At 36.1% G+C, this 26,307-nt stretch overlaps 1 protein-coding gene across 2 annotated transcripts in view; it reads right to left on the bottom strand.

Moving 5' to 3' along the window:
* Positions 1-26,307, bottom strand: part of LOC138696384 (uncharacterized) — a 485,809-nt gene that overhangs the window by 436,415 nt on the left and 23,087 nt on the right. For both annotated transcript variants that reach the window (XM_069821275.1, XM_069821276.1), the window contains exon 2: positions 24,854-25,040. In XM_069821275.1, the coding sequence (XP_069677376.1) occupies positions 24,854-25,011 (158 nt within the window). In that variant the 5' untranslated portion in view covers positions 25,012-25,040. The remainder of the gene's footprint in view (positions 1-24,853; positions 25,041-26,307) is intronic.

Genomic DNA, 26,307 nt, shown 5'->3' with positions numbered 1-26,307 from the left:
GATGTAGTTTACATTGTAACCCTGTTAATGAATGAATGAATTATGATTAAATATTATTATTATTATTATTATTATTATTATTATCATTATTAATTTATTATTAATTGTATTTTTATTAATTATGTTTATTATTGTCATTATTGAGTGTAATTAGTTACCACTGCCACCGGGTATATACCCATTTGCAGTGTGAATAAATACATACATACAAAAAAAAAACTGCGATATAATCTTTTTAATCTTAGTTTCAAAAATATTAATCTGTCTATAGTACAACATACAAGAAACCGAAATTTTGGGACACTACTAGCACTTGAAAATGTTACATACCAAATAAACAGCCCAATTTGTATAATGTTTACTTTTAAAGTATTTTCCAAATGCTAAGGATAGAGGCCGCATATAAAGCATCTGTCATGTACCAGATTACAATTATTATGAAAATATTCATATATTCTCTAAGCTCATATGTGGAGTGTCGTTTCAAAACGTATTAAATACATCCTCGGTCGAAATTTAGTTTGAAGCGATTTCGCATAGCTGAGACGGTATTCTTTAAGACCCTGATCTCATATTGGAGCAATTCGTATTCTTTCCCGCCTTTTTTCTATGATGAAAATTGTGTGTTGAATCAAATCGTATTATGTACAACTTCCATGATGTGTCGGATCAAATCGTATTATGTGCAACTTCCATTAGTTAAAATCTTAAATGGACAGCGTTGGCCAGCGTGTTGTATCTTCCCACCATTATTGAGTTTCCCGCTGTTTTACAACATTGTGATTATCAAGGTATGTACAATAGCAAAATCTATTAAGAGCAGTAAGGGAACCAGAGAGAAGAGGTGGTGCCCGAAAGAGAGCACTATATGTAGCTAAGAAGAGGGAAGTAGTGTAATTTATCTCTAAATTAAGAGCAAGTGGTCCACACCTGTGGAGTAACGGTGAGCACGTCTGGCCGAGAAACCAGGTGGACCAGGTTTGATTCCCGTTCGGGGCAAGTTACCTAGTTGAGTTTTTTTCCGGGGTTTTCCCTCAACCCTATATGAGCAAATGCTGGATAACTATCGGTGCTTGACCCCGGACTCATTTCACCGGTATTATCACCTTTACTTCATTCGGACGCTAAATAACCTCAGATGTTGATAGAGCATCGTAAAATAACCTACTATAAGAAAGAGCAAGGGAATCATGTTACAATAGAAGTAAAAGTCAGAGACTCTATTTGGCTTCCGACTTAAATATTACAAAGTTCTTCAAAATGTACAATTAAAGTGTTAATACCCGACTTAAGAGTAAAAAGATTCTTCCCCCCCCCCCCCCAAATATTTCTCGGACAGAATTCAATAGGCTATAGGATTTTGTACACCGGCCAATGATGAATGCAGTTATTGCGCAAACATGCTGTTCCCAATAAGAAACTGCGATGATACACTGAAAAAGACTAGGCTCTTAGTCGATTTAGGCGCACATAAGCTTCGTGCCAATACGTTCCATAAAATTATGAGAACAGAACCTAATGAGACACAGTCATTTTGTTTCGACTTACAGCAACTGTAACTGCTCTCGAAACTCAACATAAGTGAAGTATATTATTCAAGAAAATTAGCTTTCTATACTCTCTTTGTAACTGATAAAACTTCACAGAAGCCAAATTTCTTTACATGAAATGAAGCACAGGCTGGGCGGGAGCTATTGAAGTGGCATCTTGTGTCACTACATTTATCAGTGAATTTAATTTCGACAGTTCATCAAATGTATTAGGCTGTTCGCCGATGAATGATATATATATAAGGATTGAAGAATAAAATATACAGGGTGGGCAAAAAGTCTCATTAGTCCCATATTATTTTGTGTCACGAGAATAATGGGGAACATACTGCCTCTTTAGATACTTAGGTATACACAGTTAGTGTACAGTGGTTATTTTGTTTGTATGTTTGAATTATGACCAGAATTACATCAATAGTGTGCATATTTGAGGTATTTCAGATATTTAAGGGGATAACGGAACTTTGTGCTCACCCTGTAGATGCCATAATTATTTAAAATTTATATTCAATGTGAGTTAGAGATCGACCCGGGTGGCCGCACGATCCAAAGTATGTCTCTTTAGGCAGCTCCGTTCGAAGGGTTGCAGGTAAGAAACTCGCCATTCCTTATCACTATTTTCCAGCAGAAAGCAATAAAAACTATTAATATATCGTCCTACGTAGTATGCTGCTGTAAGAACCACATAAAAACTGACAAATGACAGATGGTTTATAGATGCAAATCGTATTATGTGACAAAATCGCTTCAAAACGTATTAAATACACTGTGTCGGTGCAAAACGTATTAAGTGCAAACTTCAATTGACAATATCGTGCAATAGATTAAACAATCAGTGTCAATGTTTATTACATTTGGTGTCATTTCACAATGCCTAAAAAGTGACATTAAGATATTTAAAATTTTTCCAATATCTTAGCCGTGAAACGTTTTTTACGTTTCCTGTAAAATTTGTTTTTCTGCATTTAATACGATTTGAAACGACACTCCACATATAATACAGTGCATGGCATACATACAACTTAGTAGAATTATAACCGGTGGTAGTGGCCGTGTTTAGTGGAGGGATCCGATCGCTCTCTCGCACGGGAGGAAAATGAATGGCGGTGATCTAGACATATAGTCCTGTACAAATAATGCGCCTGTAAGATATTAATAAGAAAGCGTTTTGTTGAGCTTATCTTTCATCGAAGCATATGATGAAAATGTTGTTCACCTTTCTGGATGCAAGAATCACATCGAAAAAAAAATTGCAGATATTCAGCAAGAATACAGCTAAGTCTCAGGATATTCTCAAGGCGATTAACGACGATTACAAATATCAGTTTAAGAGGACAGAAAATGTTGCACTTTTATCCTTTAGAGAGTGACAGTGGTTCATCAATTACAGCAAGAGAATCCAGCCACTCTACTCGCGTGAATTTTTGTGACGGTACCGTTGATCCATCTCAATTAATAATGACGGATGAAGCCTGGTTCCATTTAAACGGACATGTTCACTCTCAGAATACATGGCACTGGGACACTGAAAATCCTCATTCAGTGCACGATGTTCATGAAGTTCCTCTTCACGATCATAAAGCGGGTATGGCATTACTGCACGCAGGGGAAATTGGTCTCATTTTCTTTTACGATACAATCAGCTCACAACGTTATCGAGACATTGAGGGTTTTTATTATTATTTTTTTTTTTGCAATATTGACTGAAAATGAAAAACAGTATGCTTGCTTCCAACAGGATAATGCCACTGCACATACAGCCGCTAATCGTTAGAAGCATTAGAAAAATTGTTTGATGATCATGTAATTAGTTGCGGACGTTCGCCAGCTCGTTCTACGAATTTGTTTTATTTTTGTTAGAAATTTAAAACAGAAAGTTTATGCGAACAATCCACACATTGTTGAAGAGTTGGAGAATGAAATCAGGCGAGTGCTGAGTGAAATTACAAATAGAGAGTTGCAGAAGTTGTTTCAAAATTTTTTACACCGATGTGATTCTAGCATCCCGAAAGGTGGACATAATTTTCATCATACACTTTGATAAAAGTGTAAGATTAGCATAACTTTTCCTTATTACTTCTTACAGTTGCATTATACGTACTGGACTATAGGCCTAAATCACCGTCGATTCGTTTTCCTCCCGTGCGAGAAGAGTAGTCGGACTCCCTATTAAACACGCGCGTTAAGCCTAGTTCACACTTTTCAAGTAACTTGAATTCTAGTTACTTGATTTCAAGTAACCTGAATTCAAGTTGCAGTTAAAACATACTCAAGTGATTTTGTTTTCAACTAGAATAAAATAGTGTCGATGAAAGTTGTGAAATTGGAATTTCTGTAGTAGCAAGTGTTCTTGCCAGAGGGAAGGAGCGTTTTTCAGTATGGGTTAGGAACTGTATTAGGAAAAGAAATACATGAGTAGGGAAATGATTTCTAGTTCCGTACTTATTTTATTTGCTACATCCTAGACTAATTTATTCTGTTAAAATTCTGTAGGATTTAAAACGCATAAATGAACCATTAAGTCCTATAAATTCCTACAAATTGTATGTGTCTGAAAAGTATCTTTTTAGTATTTTGTATGTATTTATTTACACTGCAAGTGGGCAAGCACCCGGTGGCAGTGGTATACACAATATAAACAATACACAATAAAATTACAATACAATTATACAATGACGCAATACAATAAAATTATACAATACACAATACAATAAGAATACACAATACAATTTAACACAATAATTATAATTAATAATAAAACATAAAATAACCTAATTTTACAATACAACCTACATATGTATAAGCCCTTCATAAGTTTCAATAGTCTTTAACTTTAATCTCATCTCACTCACTGTAGTGGCACTATGACGCATTTTCACTGACACTTTAGGACACATTTCACTGACACTTTATAACACATTTCACTGACACTATAGAACACATTTCATTGACGCTGTAAATTATCACTGATCGGAACTATTCACTGCACTGTAAAACCATAACTTCATTGACTCACCTCGCTTCACTGATACAACAGTTCAAATAAGACAAATAATTACACCCTTATGCATACTTATAAACAGAACTACATTTAAGCTAAACATTTCTAATCTAAGGCCCTCTTACACGCTATTTTTAAATAATTTACAATTCAAACCAAGGGAATAACTCGTCAGGCTAAATAAATACATGTCACCTTAAAAAATTAAATGTTAAATATCACCTTAATTTTAATTTGCACTTTATACACAACTTTTTAAGTTATTCTTGAATCTCCTTAAGGAAGGACAACCCTCAAAGACCGCTGCAGGTAGGTCATTCCAATCATTTATAGTTCTATTTAAAAATGAGAATTTACGTACATCCGTTTTCTGTTTCCTACATTTGATTTTAAAATCATGATCGTTCCTACCAATTTTCGTCATGACCTTCATTAACGAGAAATTCCAAATTAAAACTAGTTCACTTAAGGGGTTAGGTACAGCTTACAGGAGTAAAATTTTGGAAATATTCAACTTTTTTTCTCCATTACTGTATCTTGTACAATAATGGAAATTGGTATGTTTAAAACACTGTACTTCTGCTATATGAAAAAAAAATATTTTTATGATTTAAAAAAATTATTTACATTTTTTTTTTTTTTTCAAAATTCAGTTCACTGTGCAGTGATGAAGCGTTTCCCACATAACTCGAAAACTGTCCAACATTCTGTGATGAATTTTTTTGTATGTACTTATACATGTCATATCAACAATATGATGCAAGATCACTTCTCTACCTTTGATAGATTGTCTGATAAAAAAATGGTCAAATATCAGTATTTTCTTCTAACACAAAATAAAAAAATATGATTTATTAAGGAATGTAGTTGAAAGAGCATGATATTGCAAATATGAGTTTCAGCAATAAAATAAAAGAGAGAGAACATGAAAAAGTTAACAGGTTTATAAATTATGAGTAGTGCCGAGGATACGTTACAAATGGGACTATTTGAATTATATAATATTACGAAAGATATGAATCTAACTATTACGAAAGATATGAATCTATTTCGAAAGAAAAAACAAAAGTAATGGCATTTATGGGCAAAAGGGTGGTGAGATCAAAGGTAGTAGTGGAAGACTATATCATAGAACAAGTTAATACTTTTAATTTCCTTGGCTGCCATCTATCATATACTCATGAAAAAGACAGTGATTATAAAATTTCCAAATGTAATAATATATGCGGGACCATTAGAAGAACACTCCGAAATAAAACAAGGAAAGATACACAGATTAAACTATATAAAGTCATGGCAATACCAACGGGCTTATATGCGAGTGAAACTTGGACCTTAAAAGAGAAAGATAGAAGCCGACTACAAGCAGCTGAAATGCGATTTCTTCGAAGTATAGCAGGAGTAACTCGATTGGATCACATCACGAATGAGGAAATAAGAAACAATCTAAAAGATAACAGCCTGTTAGAAACTGTAGATGAGTATAAACAGAAATGGTGGGAACACGTACAACGCATGAGCCAAGATAGAATTCCGAAAATAATCGCTGACTATGTACCCACTGGAAAAAGAAGTATCGGCCGACCAGCAAAAAGGTGGATGCAAGAAATAAAGGAGCCGCAACGGGCTTAAAGCCTACAGCTTGAAGCAGAAGAAGATGAATTATGAGGAAAACGCTTCATCACTGCACAGTAAACTGCCACCATTTTTAATTTTGAAAAAAAAAAAACAAGTAATTTTTTTTTAAATTGTAATTTTTTTTTCATATAGTAGAAGGACAGTGTTTTACACATACCAATTTCCATTATTGTACAAGATACAGTAATGGAGGAAAAAAATGTTGAACATTTCCAAAAAATTTACTGCTGTAAGCTGTACCTAACCCCATAAATTATTCCACCTTGTATAATGCATATACCGTGGCTCAGTTGGTAGAGCAACTGGCTACGAAATGTTGGTATCCTGGTCCACTCAGCCTCCTGTCAAATCGGGTACGTACCGGAGCGACACGACGGCGGTAGGAGCGTCTATGGTGCTGACATGTTCTGCAATGTTCGAACATGACAGAGGCAATCAAGACGTTACAAACTTAGTCTTATTTCATATGAAAAACTAATCGCAAGATCTATGATAAAATCCTTCAGCGGTTAAAACATGAAAGTGTGAGAGTTGAGGATAGCGAATATTTTAAAAATAAAGTGGAACAAACACAATAGGCCTCCTCCTGCACAGCGAACATTGGCGAATAATGAACTTCGCCATACTCGACAAACTTGAATCGAACACAGCGTCGTGCATTACAGGCGCTATGTGTATAATGCCGACCACACCATCTTATTCTAGCGTCATGGTCATAAAAGCATGGGACTTTACCTCTATCCTCCCCATGTGCCTCCATGGCATCTGAAGAGGATATCTCCTATAGACAATATAATAATATGCCTTACGCATACATTACCATGTATTATAATGGAGACGAGCAGTCCAGTAGAGATTAACAGATTAAAGGAGGAAATAAGCAGATTTATTGCACGACAATATATTCAGCTTCCTTTGTTGTTTAATGAATTTAACTATTTCTCAAACTGGCTCGCTTTCATTTGATGGAGACTTATACAAACAATCAGAATTCGAACCCACGACTTACTCAGCTTGAACTTGGGTAAACTTAAGACGCAGTGATGACGTGCGTTATCGCACAAACCCCAACTCCTGCAGAAAGGAAATATAAAAGCGTAGTTCACCCCTATCTGAAACGACAACACCTCAGGCAGTGTTGTGTAAACTCAACGAGTTGCCCCTGTTAACGACACACTGTTACGAGTTATCTGCACACAGCGGTCTGCTAGGGGTGGTTACGCACCCCCTAGTGGAAAAATAAAGCTTTCAAATCATGCTCTTAGTTAAGGGTGCAGTATCTCAGTCTTTACAGAGATGAAAGACAAGGGTACCCTTATAGCGTGCTATCTACCATGCTAGTGAATTTACAATATTCTAAGTAATAATCTTACAACGAGCAATATAAAGTTGTAAAGCGACATAAAAAGGCCTATTATTCGGTTTAATTATTATAATATTATTAAATTGCATAACTATAATCTTAGCAGACAAATGGAGTGCTGAGAATTATAAATGTGCTATACACTTTTTTGTTTGCATTTATTTATACGCACTGTAACATCTACGTTCATATCGCGTGTGTAAGATCTTTTGGTATATCAGTAGGCGGTTGACTTGTTGAGTTTCTGTTTCTGTTGTGTGTTAGAGATGGTCTGCACGACCAGTCCTGCGCTATGGAAGTGAAGCATGGACTCTAAGGAAATGTGACATAAGTAGAATCAATGCTAGTGAAATGAGACTCATGCACCGAACAGTTGGCTATAGACTACTATGTGGAACCATAAAAGAAATGAAGACATCTTAAAGGAACTTGAAATGAACTATATACTAGCAGACATAATATGTCACTATTAAGATAACTGGCGTCAGCATGTAAGGCGTATGTCTAGCTGGACTAGTGCGAATTATGAATATATGTAGTAAAAATCACCTTCATTTCGGGTTAAAATAAAATAACGTATCTAAAATAATGTAAATCAATTATCAATCAGATAAAAAATAATTAGTTGACCCCAGATTCGAGTCTGGGTCCAATTACACCCTAGGACTAGAATCTCTCGTGCAATCCTGCATTACCAACCTAGAGGCAGGAGATCAACTGGACTTCCAATCAAGAGATGGGCTGAAAACTTTTGTGGACCGTAACAGTCCTTCTGAGACTATAACCTGTATGGGTGGTGATGATGATGATGATGATGATGGTGATGGTGATGGTGATGGTGATGGTGATGGTGATGGTGATGGTGATGGTGATGACGTATATACATATACACGTGCCGACCGTGTGTGAAACGTTCAAGTTTCGATTTAGAAGTGCAAGTGTAGTGCTTGGCGCACTTATATTCAATTTAGAGACATTTTAAGCGCTCTCAGTAATCCGGCATCCCTCTATGCAAGGAATGGCCGGATTAGCGAGAGTCTACTGTACTTTTTATCTAATGGTGGGTACTTGACCCTGCGTCATTCTTCCAAGTGTCAGCACATATGTATAAAAGATGTGCCAAAGTTGTGGTTCCTTTTACCGCCTATCTGTATAGATGGGATAAAAACCGACATTAGATAACTGTGGGGTTGATATAGCGTCGTTAAATAATAGATATTATGTATGTATGTATGTATGTATGTATGTATGTATGTATGTATGTATGTGGTGTGTGTATTCAAAGTTAATTGAAGTGACGTAAACAAATAGATTATTGATTTAACTATCATTATTAGTTATTACCAGGGAAAGGATTTATATGTAAATACATATTTACTTATAAAGCTAATATAATTTATATTTTGCATTATCTTTATGTTTCACAATGTGTAGGGTTGAAAAATCCTACTTTTATTTTCCATATTTTTCCATATTTTAGAGTTTAGTACATATTTTCGTTAATTTCCATATATTTTCCATATTTCATATAAAACAGTCCATATTATATTAGGTTTAACAATAAAACAAAACAAAATTCCATTAACTTTTAAAAATACATTTCAACAATAGAGATTTAAACACATGTTCAGTAATCCCTTTAACATCAGAGTTATTTGAAAATTAGCAGTCCTATCAACAATGGGAAAGTAAGTTACAAAACTGTATTAATTTAATTTAAAATTTTTAACAGACTTCAGTTGTGCAGCTCAACAGTTAAATGCCAGTCAGAGTACACATAGGTTCAGTTTTGTAAATCATACTATAAAGACGGTAAATATGCCAAAAGTACGTCATTCAGTCAATTTAAAATCAAAACTAACAAGTTACATTTCAGAATTTAAAGAAGATGGTTTATCAACTGACAATAAAATATTATTTTGTAATTTGTGTCAGTGTGCAGTATCATCTACACAAAAGTTCCTGGTGCAACAACACATTACAACTAGTAAACATCAGGCCAACAAACAACTAAATTCCAAGCAGAGACAATTGTTTTTAACACAACCAACAACATCGAATGTAAGATCTGAGTTTAACATCGACCTGTGCCGTTCTCTCATCTCTGCTGATATTCCTCTCTACAAACTAAAGAATAAGGTCTTCAGGGAATTCCTTGAAAAATATACTCAACATACAATCCCGGATGAGTCAACACTTAGGAAGACGTATGCTCCATCCATCTACGATGAGACAATACAGAAGATAAGAGATGAAATTAAAGATAGTTCAATTTGGGTTTCCATTGATGAGACTCCCGACAAAGAAGGTAGACTTGTTGGTAATGTAGTTATCGGTTTGTTAAGTGAACAATATTCTGAACGAATTCTTTTACATTGTGATGTTCTAGAAAAGTGCAATAACAAAACTATAGTTAAACTGTTCAACGAAGCTATGGGTATCCTGTGGCCAAAGGGTATTATGTACGATAATGTGTTATTCTTTATTAGCGATGCTGCCCCTTATATGGTCAAAGCTGGACAAGCATTATCTGTTGTATATCCTAAATTGACTCATTTTACTTGTGTGGCGCATGCATTTCATCGTGTGGCAGAAGTGGTCAGAGACAATTTCCCTAAAGTAGATTTGTTGATTTCATCAGTGAAAAAAGTATTTCTCAAAGCTCCCAGTAGAGTTAACGTGTTGAAAGAAATGTACCCTGAAATTCCATTGCCACCAAAGCCAATTTTAACTAGATGGGGTACATGGCTAGAAGCAGTTGAATATTATGCCGAACATATAGACTCTATTAACAATGTTCTCCTTGCATTGGACTCTGAAGATGCAGTCTCAATTGATACTGCGAAAACAGTTACCTGTGACATAAGTGTGAAGAATGACTTAGCTCACATTCAGCATACATTTTCATGCATCATAAAAACGCTCAAAAGTCTCCAAAATAGGCACCTTTCACTATCTGAAAGTTTTGAAATTATAAATAGTACTGTGGAACAACTGAATCGTGGTAGAGGTAAAGTTGCAGATGCAGTAAGAGCTAAGGTGGACACTGTACTTTCAAAAAACCCTGGATATGAAGAACTACAAAAGGTTGTTGCTGTGATGAGTGGTGAATCAACAGTGAAGATTAACTTGGACTTATCCCCAGCAGACATTGTGAAATTGAATTATGTACCAGTTACTTCTTGTGACGTCGAACGCTCTTTTAGTCAGTATAAATCTATCCTCAGAGACAATAGAAGAAGATTCACTTTTCAGCACTTGAAAGAAATGTTTGTAACCTATTGTTATGGTAACAGACAATAAAAATTGTGTTTTGTTGAAACTACATTGGAAGATAAGGTACGTCCATTATATTTTTTGTTTAGTTTGATTAAAATGTACCAATATTTAACGTACATAGTCATTTTTTTATAATTTTAAGTCCATATTTAATTCCATATTTTGGTAAAAATCCATATTTAATTCCATATTTTGGTAAAAATAACTACATATATATTTACATATTTCATATATTTTTAGTCCATATAAATCCGTTCCCTGGTTATTACTTATACATTACATAAAAGCGATCCTAACAGATAATTAAAATGCTAAGAAATATAGGTATGCTATCCACCATGTTAATGAACAAGACAACAGCTCATTATGATTCTCAATAGTATCCTAGCAACGAGTCACACACCTTAATATAAATTTGGTAAAGCGACGTAAGATGATAGATTATTAGACTTAACAATAATGTCAACAATACTAACAAAATGAAATTAATCCACCATGTTTCTTTGTTGGACATCTACACACAACCCTTACGATGGAACTCCTTTTATGGCACCGCAACTGGGCCAAGACAGTAACCAGCTTATTGGTTTATCAAACATTCAGAAAACAGCGCTGACGTCAACGATCGATCACTCAATTACGCGAGGGTTTTGATTCCAGAGCCGAAAGAAACAGGGAGAGAAGAGAACGAGTTACAGCGAAACAAACTTCCCCACCCACAACTGCTGACTGGTAAAGTAAAGTACTTCTAGGGAAAACGCCATGAAAAAGGTAGGTGGTTCTTTATTAAATTAACGAGAATATCGAGAGCCAGTGAACTGATTTTAGATCGGTGAATAAGTAATGACGGAATGGGAATCGCAGCGAAACAGAAATACTTTGAGAAAGCCTGTCTTTCAACCACCTCAAAAATCGCAGAATATACGGGAAATTAAATTCTAGTCCTCTAGGTGGGAAGCCGTCGGTTCGAGTCACACTTCGTCTAACGCCGTCTTTTAACGTAAAGCGTCCATAGGCTAAAGAAAAGGAGACGCTTCATTACCCCTTCCTTGGCCAACCCGAAACTTTACTTTAAACATCCATTTAATTGACCCATCGATTGCTCTATAACGTTTATCTCAAATTAGGTGAACAGCAAGAGAAAAATAATTGAAGTCACCGGTGTAGCTCAGTCGGCAAAGGCGCTTGCCTACCGATCCGGAGTTGCGCTCGGGGGCGGGTTCGATTCTCGCTTTGGCTAATTACCTGAGAGTTCTCTCCGAGGTTTTCCACAAACCGTAAGGCAAATGTCAGGTAATTTATGGAAATCCTCGGCCTCACCTCGCCAAATATCTCGCTATCATCAATCCCATCGACGCTAAATAATCTCGTGGTTGATATAGCGTCGTTAAATAACCAAGTAAAAAAAAATTATGAACTACCCGGTACTGTATCATGATTATTATCTACTATGCCAGTATCCTAAAAGCGCCTCTCTTCTCATAAATGTAATCTTACCAATTCAGCACAGTTGTGCTTTTAGGTTTTGCGCATGTGCTGAAGAAGATTAAATGCTGTTAGAAGACAGTTTTAGACTTATGTTTGTAAACTGTAAATTATGTTTTATTTAACGACGCTCGGAACTGTCTAGGTTATATCAGCATCGCCGGTTAAGGGTGTTTGAAAATAACGTGCTTAAGAAAATATTTGGGCCTAAGAGGGATGAAGTTACAGGAGAATGGTGAAAGTTGCACAACGCAGAACTGCACACATTGTATTCTTCACCTGACATAATTAGAAACATTAAATCCAGACGTTTGAGATGGACAGAGCATGTAGCACGTATGGACGAATACAGAAATGCATATAGAGTGTTAGTTGGGAGGCCGGAGGAAAAAATACCTTTGGGGATGCCGAGACGTAGATGGGAGGATAATATAAAAATGGCTTTGAGGGAGGTGAGATATGATTGTAGAGCATGGATTAATCTTGATCAAGATAGGGACCGATGGAGGACTTATGTGAGAGTGGCAATGAACCTCCGGGTTCCTTAAAAGCCATAAATAAGTAATATCATTGCAAATAATTTTCTACGCAAATAAAACAAATGAAATGCTAGTATTATTTTGTTTTTTGCACACCCACTTGTAGACTTCAACTTATGTATTCACGTGGGGAACGAAACTCCATTTGCACAAAAAAAAAAGACTTAACCCCCTTTACCCGTACTGTATATTGCATGACGAATGTTTTATTGTTTTGCTGCATTTGTTCTGTTTAATAAAATCTCAAAGTAAGAAAAATAATTTCATTGCCACAGAATTTCGTTATACGACATACGACTATATTAGGAATACAATGTCTCTTTCAGGACTCCTTATTAATAGGGCCGATTGTTTCCCACCCGAAAAACTGCTTTCAAGTTAGACATAGCTGGTATCCCTGGTCAAATATTATAACAGATTGCTCAGTCTTATAGGCTTTGACGGCAACAACTTTTATCAATTTCACTATGCTGCCATCTAGCTACTGCAAAAGAAGTCATGTTATAACTCTCATTTGAATTACATGGAACAACTGTACTTCCATCTAGAGGTTGTTCCCAATCGACGGTGGCGATCCTAGTGGTTGTTCTCTTCCACATGTTACCGTTTTTAACATGGGGATGGCCAATCTGTTATATATGTGATCAGAGTTGGTATGTTGTTCTGATAACACGCACACGCATAGTCGGGTTAGATATTAAGGCATGAGGTGAAATTCTTATTGGTTCATAATCCACATAGTCGCGTTGTCTGACATTGTTTACTTTGCTCTGATTCGTCTGTTTCGGCACAGTACTGATATTAAACTGTATTGTTTCTGTTCCATCCTCCTGTTTTCAATAGTAAATATAACAGTCATCTTCTAGGTTCAGAAACCTCCAGCCCTACTTATTAATAATGTACCATACTTCCTTTGCCCAGTCTCAATTAATGCATTAATGTAGTCAAGCATAGCGGTAATTAACCTCACCTTAGTTACTCTGGTGACAGTATTAGAAAGCGGGCTTACTCATATCATTCTACGCAAACGGCTCGATCCCCGACTTTGACTGGATAGTATCTGTGGTGAACAAGATCGAAGGATGCGGTTTTTTCGAGCTTCTTCTCATTTCCTCAGCTGTAAAGATTTTATTTCACACCACTCTCCACTTCACTTATCTTTCCACCATTTTTTAAATATGTGCACAGGATGACGTAAGACTTGGTCGATGCCAGTGTCGCGGGAAAGCATGTCACAAAACCAGCAGTGGACACCTAGTCGAAGAGACCAGCTGATATACGAGGATTGTATGTAAGATCTGGTGATCGTTATGGAACTTTCTGAGCCTATTTCGAGGGCTTAATGTGAAACTAACGTAACTACAATCGATGTTTTATGCACAAAAAAATTCTTAACAGACAATACACTTATTTCACATTAACTATACCATCATGTTTTGTAGTTACGAATTGTATTATATAGGCTTACAAGACCGTTCTGAACTAAGTTACGATTTTTTGTGGCCCAGTATAAGAACGAATTTGATATCGATTTGTGTAAAAATCTAAAGATGTTCATTTTTGGAGTTACGTTAGTTTCACACTAAGCCCTCGATTTCTGTGATATTTTGGGCTGAAAATTTACCTATTTTATTATTTCATCTCACCCGTCACTCCCAAAGGGACTGTGCACACAATAGATCAACGGACATACTTCAACCGTCACACCTTCATAAATGGTAAACAACGGGTATCAAAAGTTCCCCGAATTTCGCATTACGAGAGCAGTAATGAGTCATAAAATATATATTTTCATCAACACAGTAAATAAACCAAATAGGTCTCTGGCAAAATCATACAAACTTCAGTCAGTTTTCTTCGAGAAAGAAAAATTGTCTTCTGTTTGTGCACTTTCAAAATTCTGAGCCGATATTGTGATTTTTATTAAGTTGGGTACAGACATGACCCTGTTGGTGGATATCTTACAGCATAATAGGTTACACTTGTGGACGGTTAGATTATTCTTAAAAATGGCAGTCCCAATAGACACATTATGTCAACGTTTTCAACTCCGAATACTCAATATTGCAAATCCACACTCATTCTTTCCCACAACTTTCAACGACCTTGCATAAGTCTTCAGAATCTCCACAATGATACTGGGAACAGATTTTTATATTTTCCTTATTCAACCACGAGAGACCATAGCCTGTTTCGTACACATCCATCTGCAAAGCAAAGACCTGGGCTAGGATAAGGTACGCAAATTTGCCTGGAGCCTCTAATTCAAGCTCAACGTTACATTACGCGCCGTAAATCTACAATTCAGAACCCCTAGTTTTACCTCTCCATTCCAAGTAAAGCCATGCTACGAGACACTACCTTCAACTGAGTTTGAATTTGCTAACTTATGGCCCAATGGCAAGTGTGTTAACCACTATATCAACGAAAAGGACTTAGTATATAGCTGGTTAAAATGCAAAATCTCGTTAAGTCCTGAGAACCAAAATTTCGGATGTGCAATGAAACTATTTTATGTTTAATCTGCCTGACATACGAACAAAAGTGTGGACCATAAAATTATCCCAAAATCATTTCACATAATTTTATGAATCAGACTTTTGTTCATATGTCAAGCAAATTTAACAAAGAACAGCTTTATTGCTTTTCTGAAAATTACAGTGTACGTACACGTAAGTTTTAATCCGGCAAAGCGACGTGAGTTCGCGTATGCAAGCAGCGGCGGTAGCGGAGGACCTGCAGCTGGTCTGCCGACAGAAACACAGGGAACGTTCCCTGGGACTCACTGTACTTTTCGTTGCGAATTTTCTAATTTAAAAAAAATCGTTAGGCCACAGCAGGATAGGTAGCAGCAAATAGAAGAGAAAGTTTAACTGTTCAAGAATTAATAACGCTTTTATATCGTAAGTGAACCGACAAAGCAAATTCTTTCAACATTCGTATCACCTTTAAATGGAAATTTTCTTAGATAGAGAAACCATTAAAAGTGATACAAATATACTGTAGCCACTTTATACAGTATGAATGTGTGCAAAATTAATTACATGCACAGTACCTACTTTAATCGTACAATATACGAGGGATGCTTTTAATCTCCATACTCAATGCCAAAATGAAAAATGTATTTTCTCCACCCAGGATCCAATCTATGTAGACGCTCTACCTATCCAACCAACCCGGCAAAACTTCTATCACATGATGTTCGCAATAATGTTTCATGGAACAGAAGAAACAAGTTAGTGAGCTCCAAGCCCGTAACCATTTGTCTCATTCCGATTTGGCTTATCCAATGAAGCGACTTGAATTAAAATTACAAGGAAAACGGCCCAAAATTAATGTAACTATAAAAAGGATGTATTTTGTTTTGCAACAGTCTGTCACGACTTAACACAAAACCACGGGCGCATTCAAGTACATCAGCACTGGCAGAAGTGTACGATAGCTGGAAGAGAGTACTTGGAGTGAATGTGCAAACGTACAACTAATGTTACCGATGTTTACAGTAACCGCCTTCCATAAAAATACAGACTCTACAACGCACATCAACAAACTACAATAGTGAATAAAAGAGATATTTGGAAGCAAGCAGTCAGAGATTGTTTGAACACATTATTAAACCATTCTTTGGCCAGAATGAAATGCATCAGCATAGCCAACCGTAAGGTTGGTCGCTAGATAGCATGAATATACCGTAACGAATTTTCTTTGGTCTTTAACTAGTCCGGAAGAGCATTCCAACTTCTGTACACAGGACGAGACGGGTGACAGGTGGCCTCCCCTCAATCACAGCCACTGGACAGCCCTGAGATGAGCAGAGACAGACTATTTCTGGTCCGCACACATTTCAAAACCGGATCTATGCATAAGTACCACAAAAACTACTGGCGGCAAGCTGCCAGCTGCTGCCCGCGCGCGTATTTTTATTTCCTCCAGTTTGTGTTGTGGTGGGTGGTCTAACTTCCTCCTAAAGTCCTGGTGATTCGGAAAGTGTCGCGGTTATCATAAGAATCGTTCAAACACTGCAGACCGGTGAAGTATTAAGACGACTCGGCCGTCGATCCCTTAGACCGACAATTTTGAGATGGTAGTAGTAGTTAGCAGAAAAAAATAAAAGTAATAAAAATTATTAAAAGGAATTATATATAAAAAAAAAAGAAATTAAAAGTAAGGAAAGAATAGAACATGTAGGAAACAAACAAATATAAAACAAAAACAGACTGTAAAAATGTTAATAAAACCAGAGAAAGAAAATTAAAAAAGAAAGGTGGAAAGAGAAAAATGTGAAAAAAATTGAAGACATGGTAATTAAGCAAAGTAGAAAAAAGAAAGTAAAATAAAAATAAGAACAGTATCGATTGTCATCGGTAATCAAGTAGTTATGATTTTTTAATAGTGGCGCTACAGCCCGTGAAGGGCCTACCCAGACCAGCCCGCTGCTGGCCTCATACTGAAACAGAGGTGGAAGATCATCCAACCAGAATGGAGGTATCGTGTGGTTAGCACGATGATCCCCCTCAGCCGTTATAGCTGGCTTTCGCAACCGGATTTCTTTACCTATCGTAGCTCCCAAAGTGCATCACGATGCTGGGTGGGCACCGGTCCCATATACTGGCCGAAATTTCATGAGAAAATTTCTTCCCCCATGAGGACTCGAAGCAGCGCACATTCCGTAACGCGAGTCCTAGGCAGGATCCCTTAGACAACGACGCCACGGCGCGGGACACGTAGTTATGATGCTTATTATTAAATCGCGGGTTCAAACCGTGCCGAAGTCAACAGGTTTTTAAAGGGCAATAAAAATCCTTAGCATGACTTTTTTGGAAAGATTAACGAAGCTAGAAATCCCTTGCCGCAAATTCAAGGCACTTAAAAGAATACTATTCTTGAATGAGAGGGCTCCGGACAAAATTACTAGCCATCAGTTTCTCGTCCTACAAAGTTTCCTGCTCAGCGGACGAACGTTCCTGCTGCCATACATCTAGATTGAGACCACAGATCTCTGAAGGACGCAAGGTCTCAAACGCCTATGGTGTAGGCCTTATAACTCAAGAAAGAAACTAAACATAAGGAAGGGCATAAGAAGTCAATAATAGACTGCAGTGTATCCGTAGATGAGATCACGGACGGGTTTCGAATAAAAATATTGGGATAAAATAGGTTATACACATTACAATTTAAAGTATTTCATTCTTTCGCTTCAGTTTATAACTAATCTTTATACTGAATACACCATTGAACTCGGAAGACACTTGCAGTAATAGACACCGTTGACTCCAAGGAAGTAATATTCACAATATACCAAAAGAATTAATCTACTTGATATGAATTGTACAATTTTGTATAGCTTAATGAAAATATATTTGTAAATTGAATTAATTTGTCTACTATGTATTGTATATGTTTGTAGAGTTTGGCTGATGAATTGTATATGCTTCTAAAGTGAATAATAGTAGTCTGTATGGCTCTACTGACGAATTGTATATGCTGTAAATTGAATAGTAGTCTGTATAGCTCAACTGATGAATTGTTTATGATTATAAATTGAATTAATCTACTTGATATGAATTGTACAAATCTGTATAGTTTAACGAAAGTATGCTTGTAAATTGAATTAATCTTTTTACTTTGTATTGTATATGTTTGTATAGTATGGCTGATGAATTGTATATGCTTTAAATTGAATAGTAGTCTGTATAGCTCTATTGATGAATTGTTTGTGTTTGTAATTTGAAGTAATTTGCATGATATTTATTATTAATTTCTGTATATCTCAACTGATTGCCTTAAATTGAATTAACTTGTTATGTATTATATTTTATGCTCGACCATGCCGAAATGTAGTAATTATACACCTGGTAGCAGTCCTTTAATGCATGTCATTAAAGTTCAGGTGTTTTCAGCCAATGACAACTCAGCTTACAGGTGTTCAGCCGATAACGAGTCAGCTTTGTACCGTTATAAAACCGCAAGTATCGATTATTCTCGGATATGCAATCGAAAGAGAATTAGCGAAAAGTCACGGAGGCTGGAAATCCAATACTGTCGCAGAAGGTTATGTTCTGTTACTATAATAATTAGCGTTAATTGTAAATAATATTCAAATAAATTCAATTTGTCATCTCGTTTTTCAATGTCGAATTCAATAATCAAAGTTGTACCAAGTTTAACGGATTACACAAGGTCAATGACATTATTGTTCCTCGGAAAAAATCAATACTTTCGCGTCTGCGCACATCTCACAATTCACGACCTAGAACAAGGTCACTTCCGATCTTGTCAGATACAAATAAAATGTATACATCTGAATACTGTAATTTCAAGTTAGAAATATGGTCGAGCATAAAAAGTCGTATGAAACTCGTTGCATAATGTACTATTATAACTCAATTGATGAATAATCGTTTGTGTTGTAAATTTAATAATCTGATTGGCTATGTACTGCATATTTTTAGTAGAGCCATCGATGTAGCTCAGTCGGCAGACTCGCTGGCCTGCTGATCCGGAGCTGCGCTCGGGCTTGGGTTGGGTCCCCCGTTTGGTCTCACTGGTTTCTTCCAAGGTTTTCCCCAGCCGTGGGACTGATGCCGGATGTCTATGGCGAGTCCTCGGCCTCACTTCATTTCACCCCCTTTGATCTGATTACCTGGTTGGGTTTTTTTCGAGGTTTTCCCCAACCATAAGGCAAATGCCAGGTAATCTTTTGGAGAATCCTCGGGCCTCACCTCATCTCACTACATCTCGCCAAAATATTGTAAAAAATTGTAGAAAATTGTAAAATTGTGAAAATTGTACAATATTGTAAAAATTGTAATTGTAATTATTGTAATCTTGTAAAATTTTGACAGCTTCATTGATAATGTAAGATCTATGGAATATAATAAATGAAATGAAAAAAATGAAGTTGACTACATTAACTAATACAGTGCCAATCTTTCAAGTGGACTATTAGTAATCCCACAGTGTGAGTGCCAATGTCTCCCCCCTTCCTTTGCCCTTCCTTTGTCGCATATTTTGCAAATAGTAGGTGAATTTCTACAAATGTCTTCTTGAAGCATACTTCTCCTTGAGATATCATCTTGACCTTCTGGAACATAAGCGATTCCAGTGTTGATGTGTTTAACTTAGGCCTAAATTCCGTCTGGTTATTTCTCACAACGCTGAAGACTCTGTAGAAGAGTCAATGTGAGGCTAACAAGCACTGCAAACACAACTTCACTTAATGTTTTATAATTTACTTGTCCACTTTTATTTGTGAAATCTGCAATTTTTGTCAATTTTCATATATTCTAGATCCATTTATAATGAATTCAGGAAAAGTATCGCATTGGTAAGCTGAAAATTCCTGTTCAAGTCTGTCACGTTCACCTTTATTAACCAAATTTCGGAATCTTTGAATAGAATCAATTAATTAATAAATTTATGTATTTATTTATTTATGTATTCATTCATTTATTTATTTGTTTATTTCATCAACCAATCATGGCGGATTAGATGTGTTCCAGTTCTTAATCCGCCATCACACTCTATATAATTATTACAAAAAATAATACATATTGAACCTATAAGTATCATCATACATTCACAACAATAATAATAATAATAATAATAATAATAATAATAATAATAATAATAATAATAATAATAATAACTATTGATGCTCTCAACTGGTCAGGTCGTAAAATTCGTAAACACTTAAGAAATGACGCATTCCAAACTTGGACAAACCATACCTTGCGTGGTAAAGGGGTTATTGTTTATAGTGATCTCCCCAAGGCTAACTCATGGGTAAGCAATCGAAAGGGCCTATCTTCCTCAGAATGGACCAATGCTTTAAAAATGTCAAGCAATATTTCGGCGGTTCGCGCAATACCGGGCGAACTCTAAGCACAACCTGCTGCCGTCATCCAGACTGTAGCGAGCTTGAAACACTTGGACACGTGCTTGGACAATGCCCTAAAGGCGAGCTGCTGATCAATGCTAGACATCATCGTGTACGACATGCTTTGGCGACATCGTTAAAAACTTTAAATTGGGAGATTCATGAGGAAGTACATTGTGTATCATCAGATGGTTCTTTTAGACGGGCAGACATTATTGCTATTAACGGACGCTTAAAACGGGCTCTTGTTCTTGACCCTACTATCCGTTTCGAAAGAAACATAAATCAGGCCACCGAAGTTGATATTGAAAAGAAGTCTATATATGAACGTCTGCCGTATCTTTCTCAAAAGTACAACGTCCCTCTTAAACAGTAGTGTGTCATTGGTTTGCTGTTTGGCAGTAGAGGTTCAATTACAAAATTCACATGGAATTATCTTAAGGAACTTCACATTCCTTTTGAGTATGTAATGTCTATTCTTATAAATATTATCAAGGATTCTCTTCATATATTACATCATCATCTCTATTTCGATTAATCCACTTATATTTGCCTTCAACAATTAACTTTATTTTTTCTTTAATGTATCACATCACATTATATTGTACATGTTTACTGTATTCAGGACCCTTGTGGTCACTCAAATTCTCTGAGCTGATGTCTATACTTTAGAAATATATATAAAAATAATAGTAATAATAATAATAATAATAATAATAATTATTATTATTATTATTATTATTATTATTTTTTTTTTCGAACAGAATACGAAACATTTTTTCTGTGTAAACTTCTGTATGCTTCGAAAATTCATCCTCAATTGGAAATTTCTTTACACATTATTCTCCTTTTTTTTTTTTTCAGAATATAATAATTTCACTTTTCCGTAGTAATATTGCCTTTGGTAGTAAGGCCGTAATTGTGGGGACAAATCTATAATAATTACGGAGAATCAGTAATAGTTGGTAGTTGGACCTCAGCTAATAGCAATTCGTGCACTTATATTCTCTGCTATGATATTTCACCTCAACCACTGCGTTTACCGTACTCCTGTCCAAACGATAAACGGTACTCAGAAGAGTAAACAAAGGTTCGACTTTATTTCATTATTCAATTCTCGGCGTTTCTATTGAATAATTCATATCAATATCAAGCACATTACGTGTTACATCACAGGCCAATGAATACACGATAAAATCACCACACAATTAATTCTGCAGGATGGTTGAGTAGATCATGACCATGAATTTGCAATCCATCTTCACAGGTATGCTGAATTAAATTATTTAAACAGATCCGAATAAAAATTTTTAATCGACATTCTTAATATTCCATAATAACAACTCATACATCTGAGGAACTACCTAATCTATTTGCACTGAAACTCTGCACTTGAGGTGGACAGTTGATTTGTCGATAATGTTATTTTTAATCAGATATTTAACTACGCTGTATCAACTACTGGGCTATTTAGTGTCGATAGAATTGGTGATAGTGAAATGATATTTGACGAGATGAGGCCGAAAATTCGTCATTAGTTGCCCGACATTCGCCTTGGAGTTGGAAAATTTTCATAAAAAACAATTAGGTAATCAGCCCGAGCGACAATCGAACCCACACCCGAGAGCAGCTCCAGATAAATACGCAAACGCATCGCTGGCTGATCTATGCCAATGGCTGATAATATCATCCTGGTATGAATGTTACTTCAATTAATTAACTGACATATTAGAAGCTGGATTTTAATTTTGTCGAACATCCACATTTTTAAATCGTTTACTGGAGTTCAAACATGCAAAGAAAATTGCATCGTCAATGTGCATTTTATTCCGAACTTCAATAAAGACATTATTTACACTCATCTCTTGATTTCTCATTTCTATGTCAATTTATTTGTGCTACACGCTCTTCATCTCTGCACTGATTACAACACTTTACATTATATATAACATGTGATAGGCTATTTTTAAATTGAACTATTTTAAAATTGATTTAACGTTTCTTGCAAATGAACATTATCATCCCTTCGGCTTCTATGAAAAGACAAGTAAATAGCCCAGTCGATTCGGACCAACGTTGGATTCGCATCACTCGCACAAGATTACATCATGTTTACTGATCGTACATCGCGTTATTGTAAGTATACATTGTGATGTCACAAAACTTAATCATTTTGCTATGATCGCTGCCATTCTGATTACCCATTGCCAATAAGTAGGGCCGGGTATTTATGGTGATCGCGAAAATCACGACATAATATACATACAATAGATTTTTATTAATATTTACGAATTAAATGATTCTGATTAATAATATGCGGATAAAACAATCGCGACAAATCGCGAAATAGACTTCTAATAGCGAAATATGAACACAATCGCGAATTAGCACCATTTCATAGTTTTATAGCGAATTTCATATTCTAAATATATTTTTTTTCACTTGAATTTATTATATATCCAAGTAGCTACATTACAGGTATTCCAAGTGTTCTGATTACATTAGTGAACTCAAAAGACGGAGAATTAAAAATTTCACTAATAATTTGAAAGTGTTAATTTGAGGACTGCAAGTTTTTTTTTCTAATGAATGTGTGTTAAATACAGTCTCAATCCAGCAAATATTGTCTATTGGCCATACCGCACCTTTACCAGAATCCAACGAACCTTTAATGTTAATTATTTGGAAAATAATATCATACTGAGTTAATATTCCAATTCCAAAACAATTCTACTTTCCAAAATTTCCATTAATCTCCGCCAAGAATACAAATCAATCTCCAACAATCTCCACTGACACCAATATTAAAAAACACAAATGATAAAATTAATCTCCATAAATACCTGCCTCTGCCAATAAGTAGTCTCAGCACAAGTCTGATCTAACCCATATCGTGGAACAACACACTGAAAACACTAGGACCTGAGCGTCCCGACGGGCAGACACTTGGGCATCCGCCCACCTACACATTCACTTGAAGTAGAGTCGGAATAACTAAAAAATGAACTTCACAGTTCAGAGGCACAAAAGGACAAGGAGCGCGCACGGTTGCCATGGAAACGCTTTAAACAGCGTCGCCAAACTTCTTGCCTGCCTACGCCAACGCATTCAGCTGTTTTATCTGAGAGGAGCGTGAGTGAGATGTCGGCCTTCAAACATGGGCAAGAGGATTACAGAGGTGTGGTTCTGAGGTTGTCATGGGAACACTTCAAATAGAACACTAAAAAACAATTTCGTCGTTTTGTCTGAATAGAAGAAAGACCGAGACGTTCTGCGAACATGTACAGAAAGATTACAGTGATGGAATGCTAGAGTTATCATAGAAATAATTCAAACGACGACGCCTGTTTACCAACGCAATGCTTTGAGATGCTTTATCTGAATTGAGAGGACTAAAATAACGCTTTCAAATAAGAACAGACGAACTAAAGAGATGTGATGTTGGGGATTAAAGAATTAATTTAAAAAATGGCAATCTCGTCATGACGGAATAGAGAAACAGAAAGAGAAATATATTGTTACATCATCACGAAAAAAATCACATTCTTGTAGGTGTACTTTGGGCATGAAACTACATGAGGTCAAGCTTAGAGTTCGATTTTCATTATTTCACTGAGGGAACCTAATAAATTTTGCAGGGTAAGAAATCATAAACCCCATCTAAAAGTATTTTAGACAGGTAAATATTGTGGAGGAGTTTTCTTTCTATTTTTCATTTTTAAAATCGGTTATCCATTAATGCTATATGAACTAGATCATTTAGCATCGATGGAATTGATAGTGATAGACAGTATTCAGCAAGATGAGACCAATGATTCGTCATGAGATTATCTGAAAAAATAGAGGGGTAAGAGGCTATGAAAGACCAAGCAAAGTGACAGACATGACAACACCTCTAGTTTTCTATCTGCCCATCAAATCAATTTAGAATAGAAGCATTAAAACATTCACACACGCTCGTAAAGAAGCTGTAAGGCATCTGTCTCGTGGGTAATATCTGCAGAAGGGATGAATACGTTGAAAATTAAGAAGGAAGACATTTTCAACAAGCAATTTGGTAACGATGGCATCCTCAGCAACATAATATATGAGACTAGCAATATTAGATGCGTCACTCACTTGCAGTAGTATAGGCGGCCGTCCTGCGCTGCGTGCACCGTCCAGCCGGGCTTCAGGGCCTGCTGGAGCTCCTCCAGTCTCGTGGGGGTGGCGCGGGGCGAAGCAGCCTGGTCCGCGGCGGCAGGAATGACGTCATGCCAGCTCGGCTGCAGCAACATGGGCACCCCAGAAACTCCTCATTCAGAGCCTGCGCATAAACAATTTGCGTTACTTCCTTCTTCACAACACAGCGCGACTATAACGTTTGGCTAAATTTCAATTCAAAATATTTTTTAAACTTTTATTTTTTACGTTTTTAGCTTTTCACGGTGAATGTGATGACAATTATACTCGTACTTTTAGTTTTTCAGCCGTGTCATGGAAAATTATATTTCCAAAGTTCCGGAACTACATACAGGTTCCAGGCCTCAATTTACTGTATTCAGACGTAATGATTTCAACAGAGTAGACGACCTCTCAGGTTTCACCTATCTACTCTCTTGATGGAATCTGTATGTAGTTCCGAAACGTTGGAAATGTCAAGTTCCAGGACACGGTGGAAAATCCAAAAGTGTAATTCTGACCTTCATTTTTATCTTAAATTGCGTTACATAATACAGTTTTACTTGTAAGTTATTAATAAACGATAGAGTTACAAGCACAATTATACAGGTAGTTGCCCATTGTAGACACACAATTTCAGATGATATACTCTATAAACTACATTAAAGGTAATGGTAATCTCTTCACATGCCATCAAGACACTTGGGGGAGGGGTATGGAGGTAGAGGCTCGTACGTTCTTGACCTCGGCATTAAAGTGAGGTGATGTGGTCGGTACCACGCTCCGACCGTCTTTTACCCTTGGAAAAGATCCGGTACTCAATTTAATAGGACGATGAGTGAACCTCGGGGCGGTCTGGAAGATACAAACTCCATTACATGGAGTGAATTAAATTAATAGCCTTGTGGAACATGAATCAAAACAATATCACTTGCAATAATTAATAAATTTACTGTTAATTTATGTACAGTTTCATTTTATAAATCACAATCACATACCAAATTACGAATTTTAAATAAAACTCTTCCTACGACAAGAATTTTGTTAACATTAATTTGAAAGATTTTATATCAGAACATCAGAAATAAATTAACAAATTATAAGGAAAATAATTTATTTCATGTTAGTTTTAAAGAAATCACAAAAATCTTGTCAGAAAAATGTATTTTCTTTCAATGTTGCGACAACAAATGTATGAACAAAGATTGATATAGACAGCACACATTATTACATTTCCAAAAGTGACAATGTAAATAAATTTGTGTTCCTGCACAAAAAATCTTAAGGTATTACTCTAAATTGGCCGAAAGAATGAACAAGGGCAAAACTCGCTTTCAAAATGCAAACTTCGGGAGAATAAACAATGAGAATGCGCTTTAAAACAAAAAGAGGATAAGCAGAGGTTGTATGGT

Source organism: Periplaneta americana, chromosome 3 (genome assembly GCF_040183065.1).
Source record: "Periplaneta americana isolate PAMFEO1 chromosome 3, P.americana_PAMFEO1_priV1, whole genome shotgun sequence".
NCBI classification, from domain to species: domain Eukaryota; kingdom Metazoa; phylum Arthropoda; class Insecta; order Blattodea; family Blattidae; genus Periplaneta; species Periplaneta americana.
Note: the sequence above shows the minus strand (reverse complement) of the source record. Positions and strands in the feature narration are given on the sequence as shown.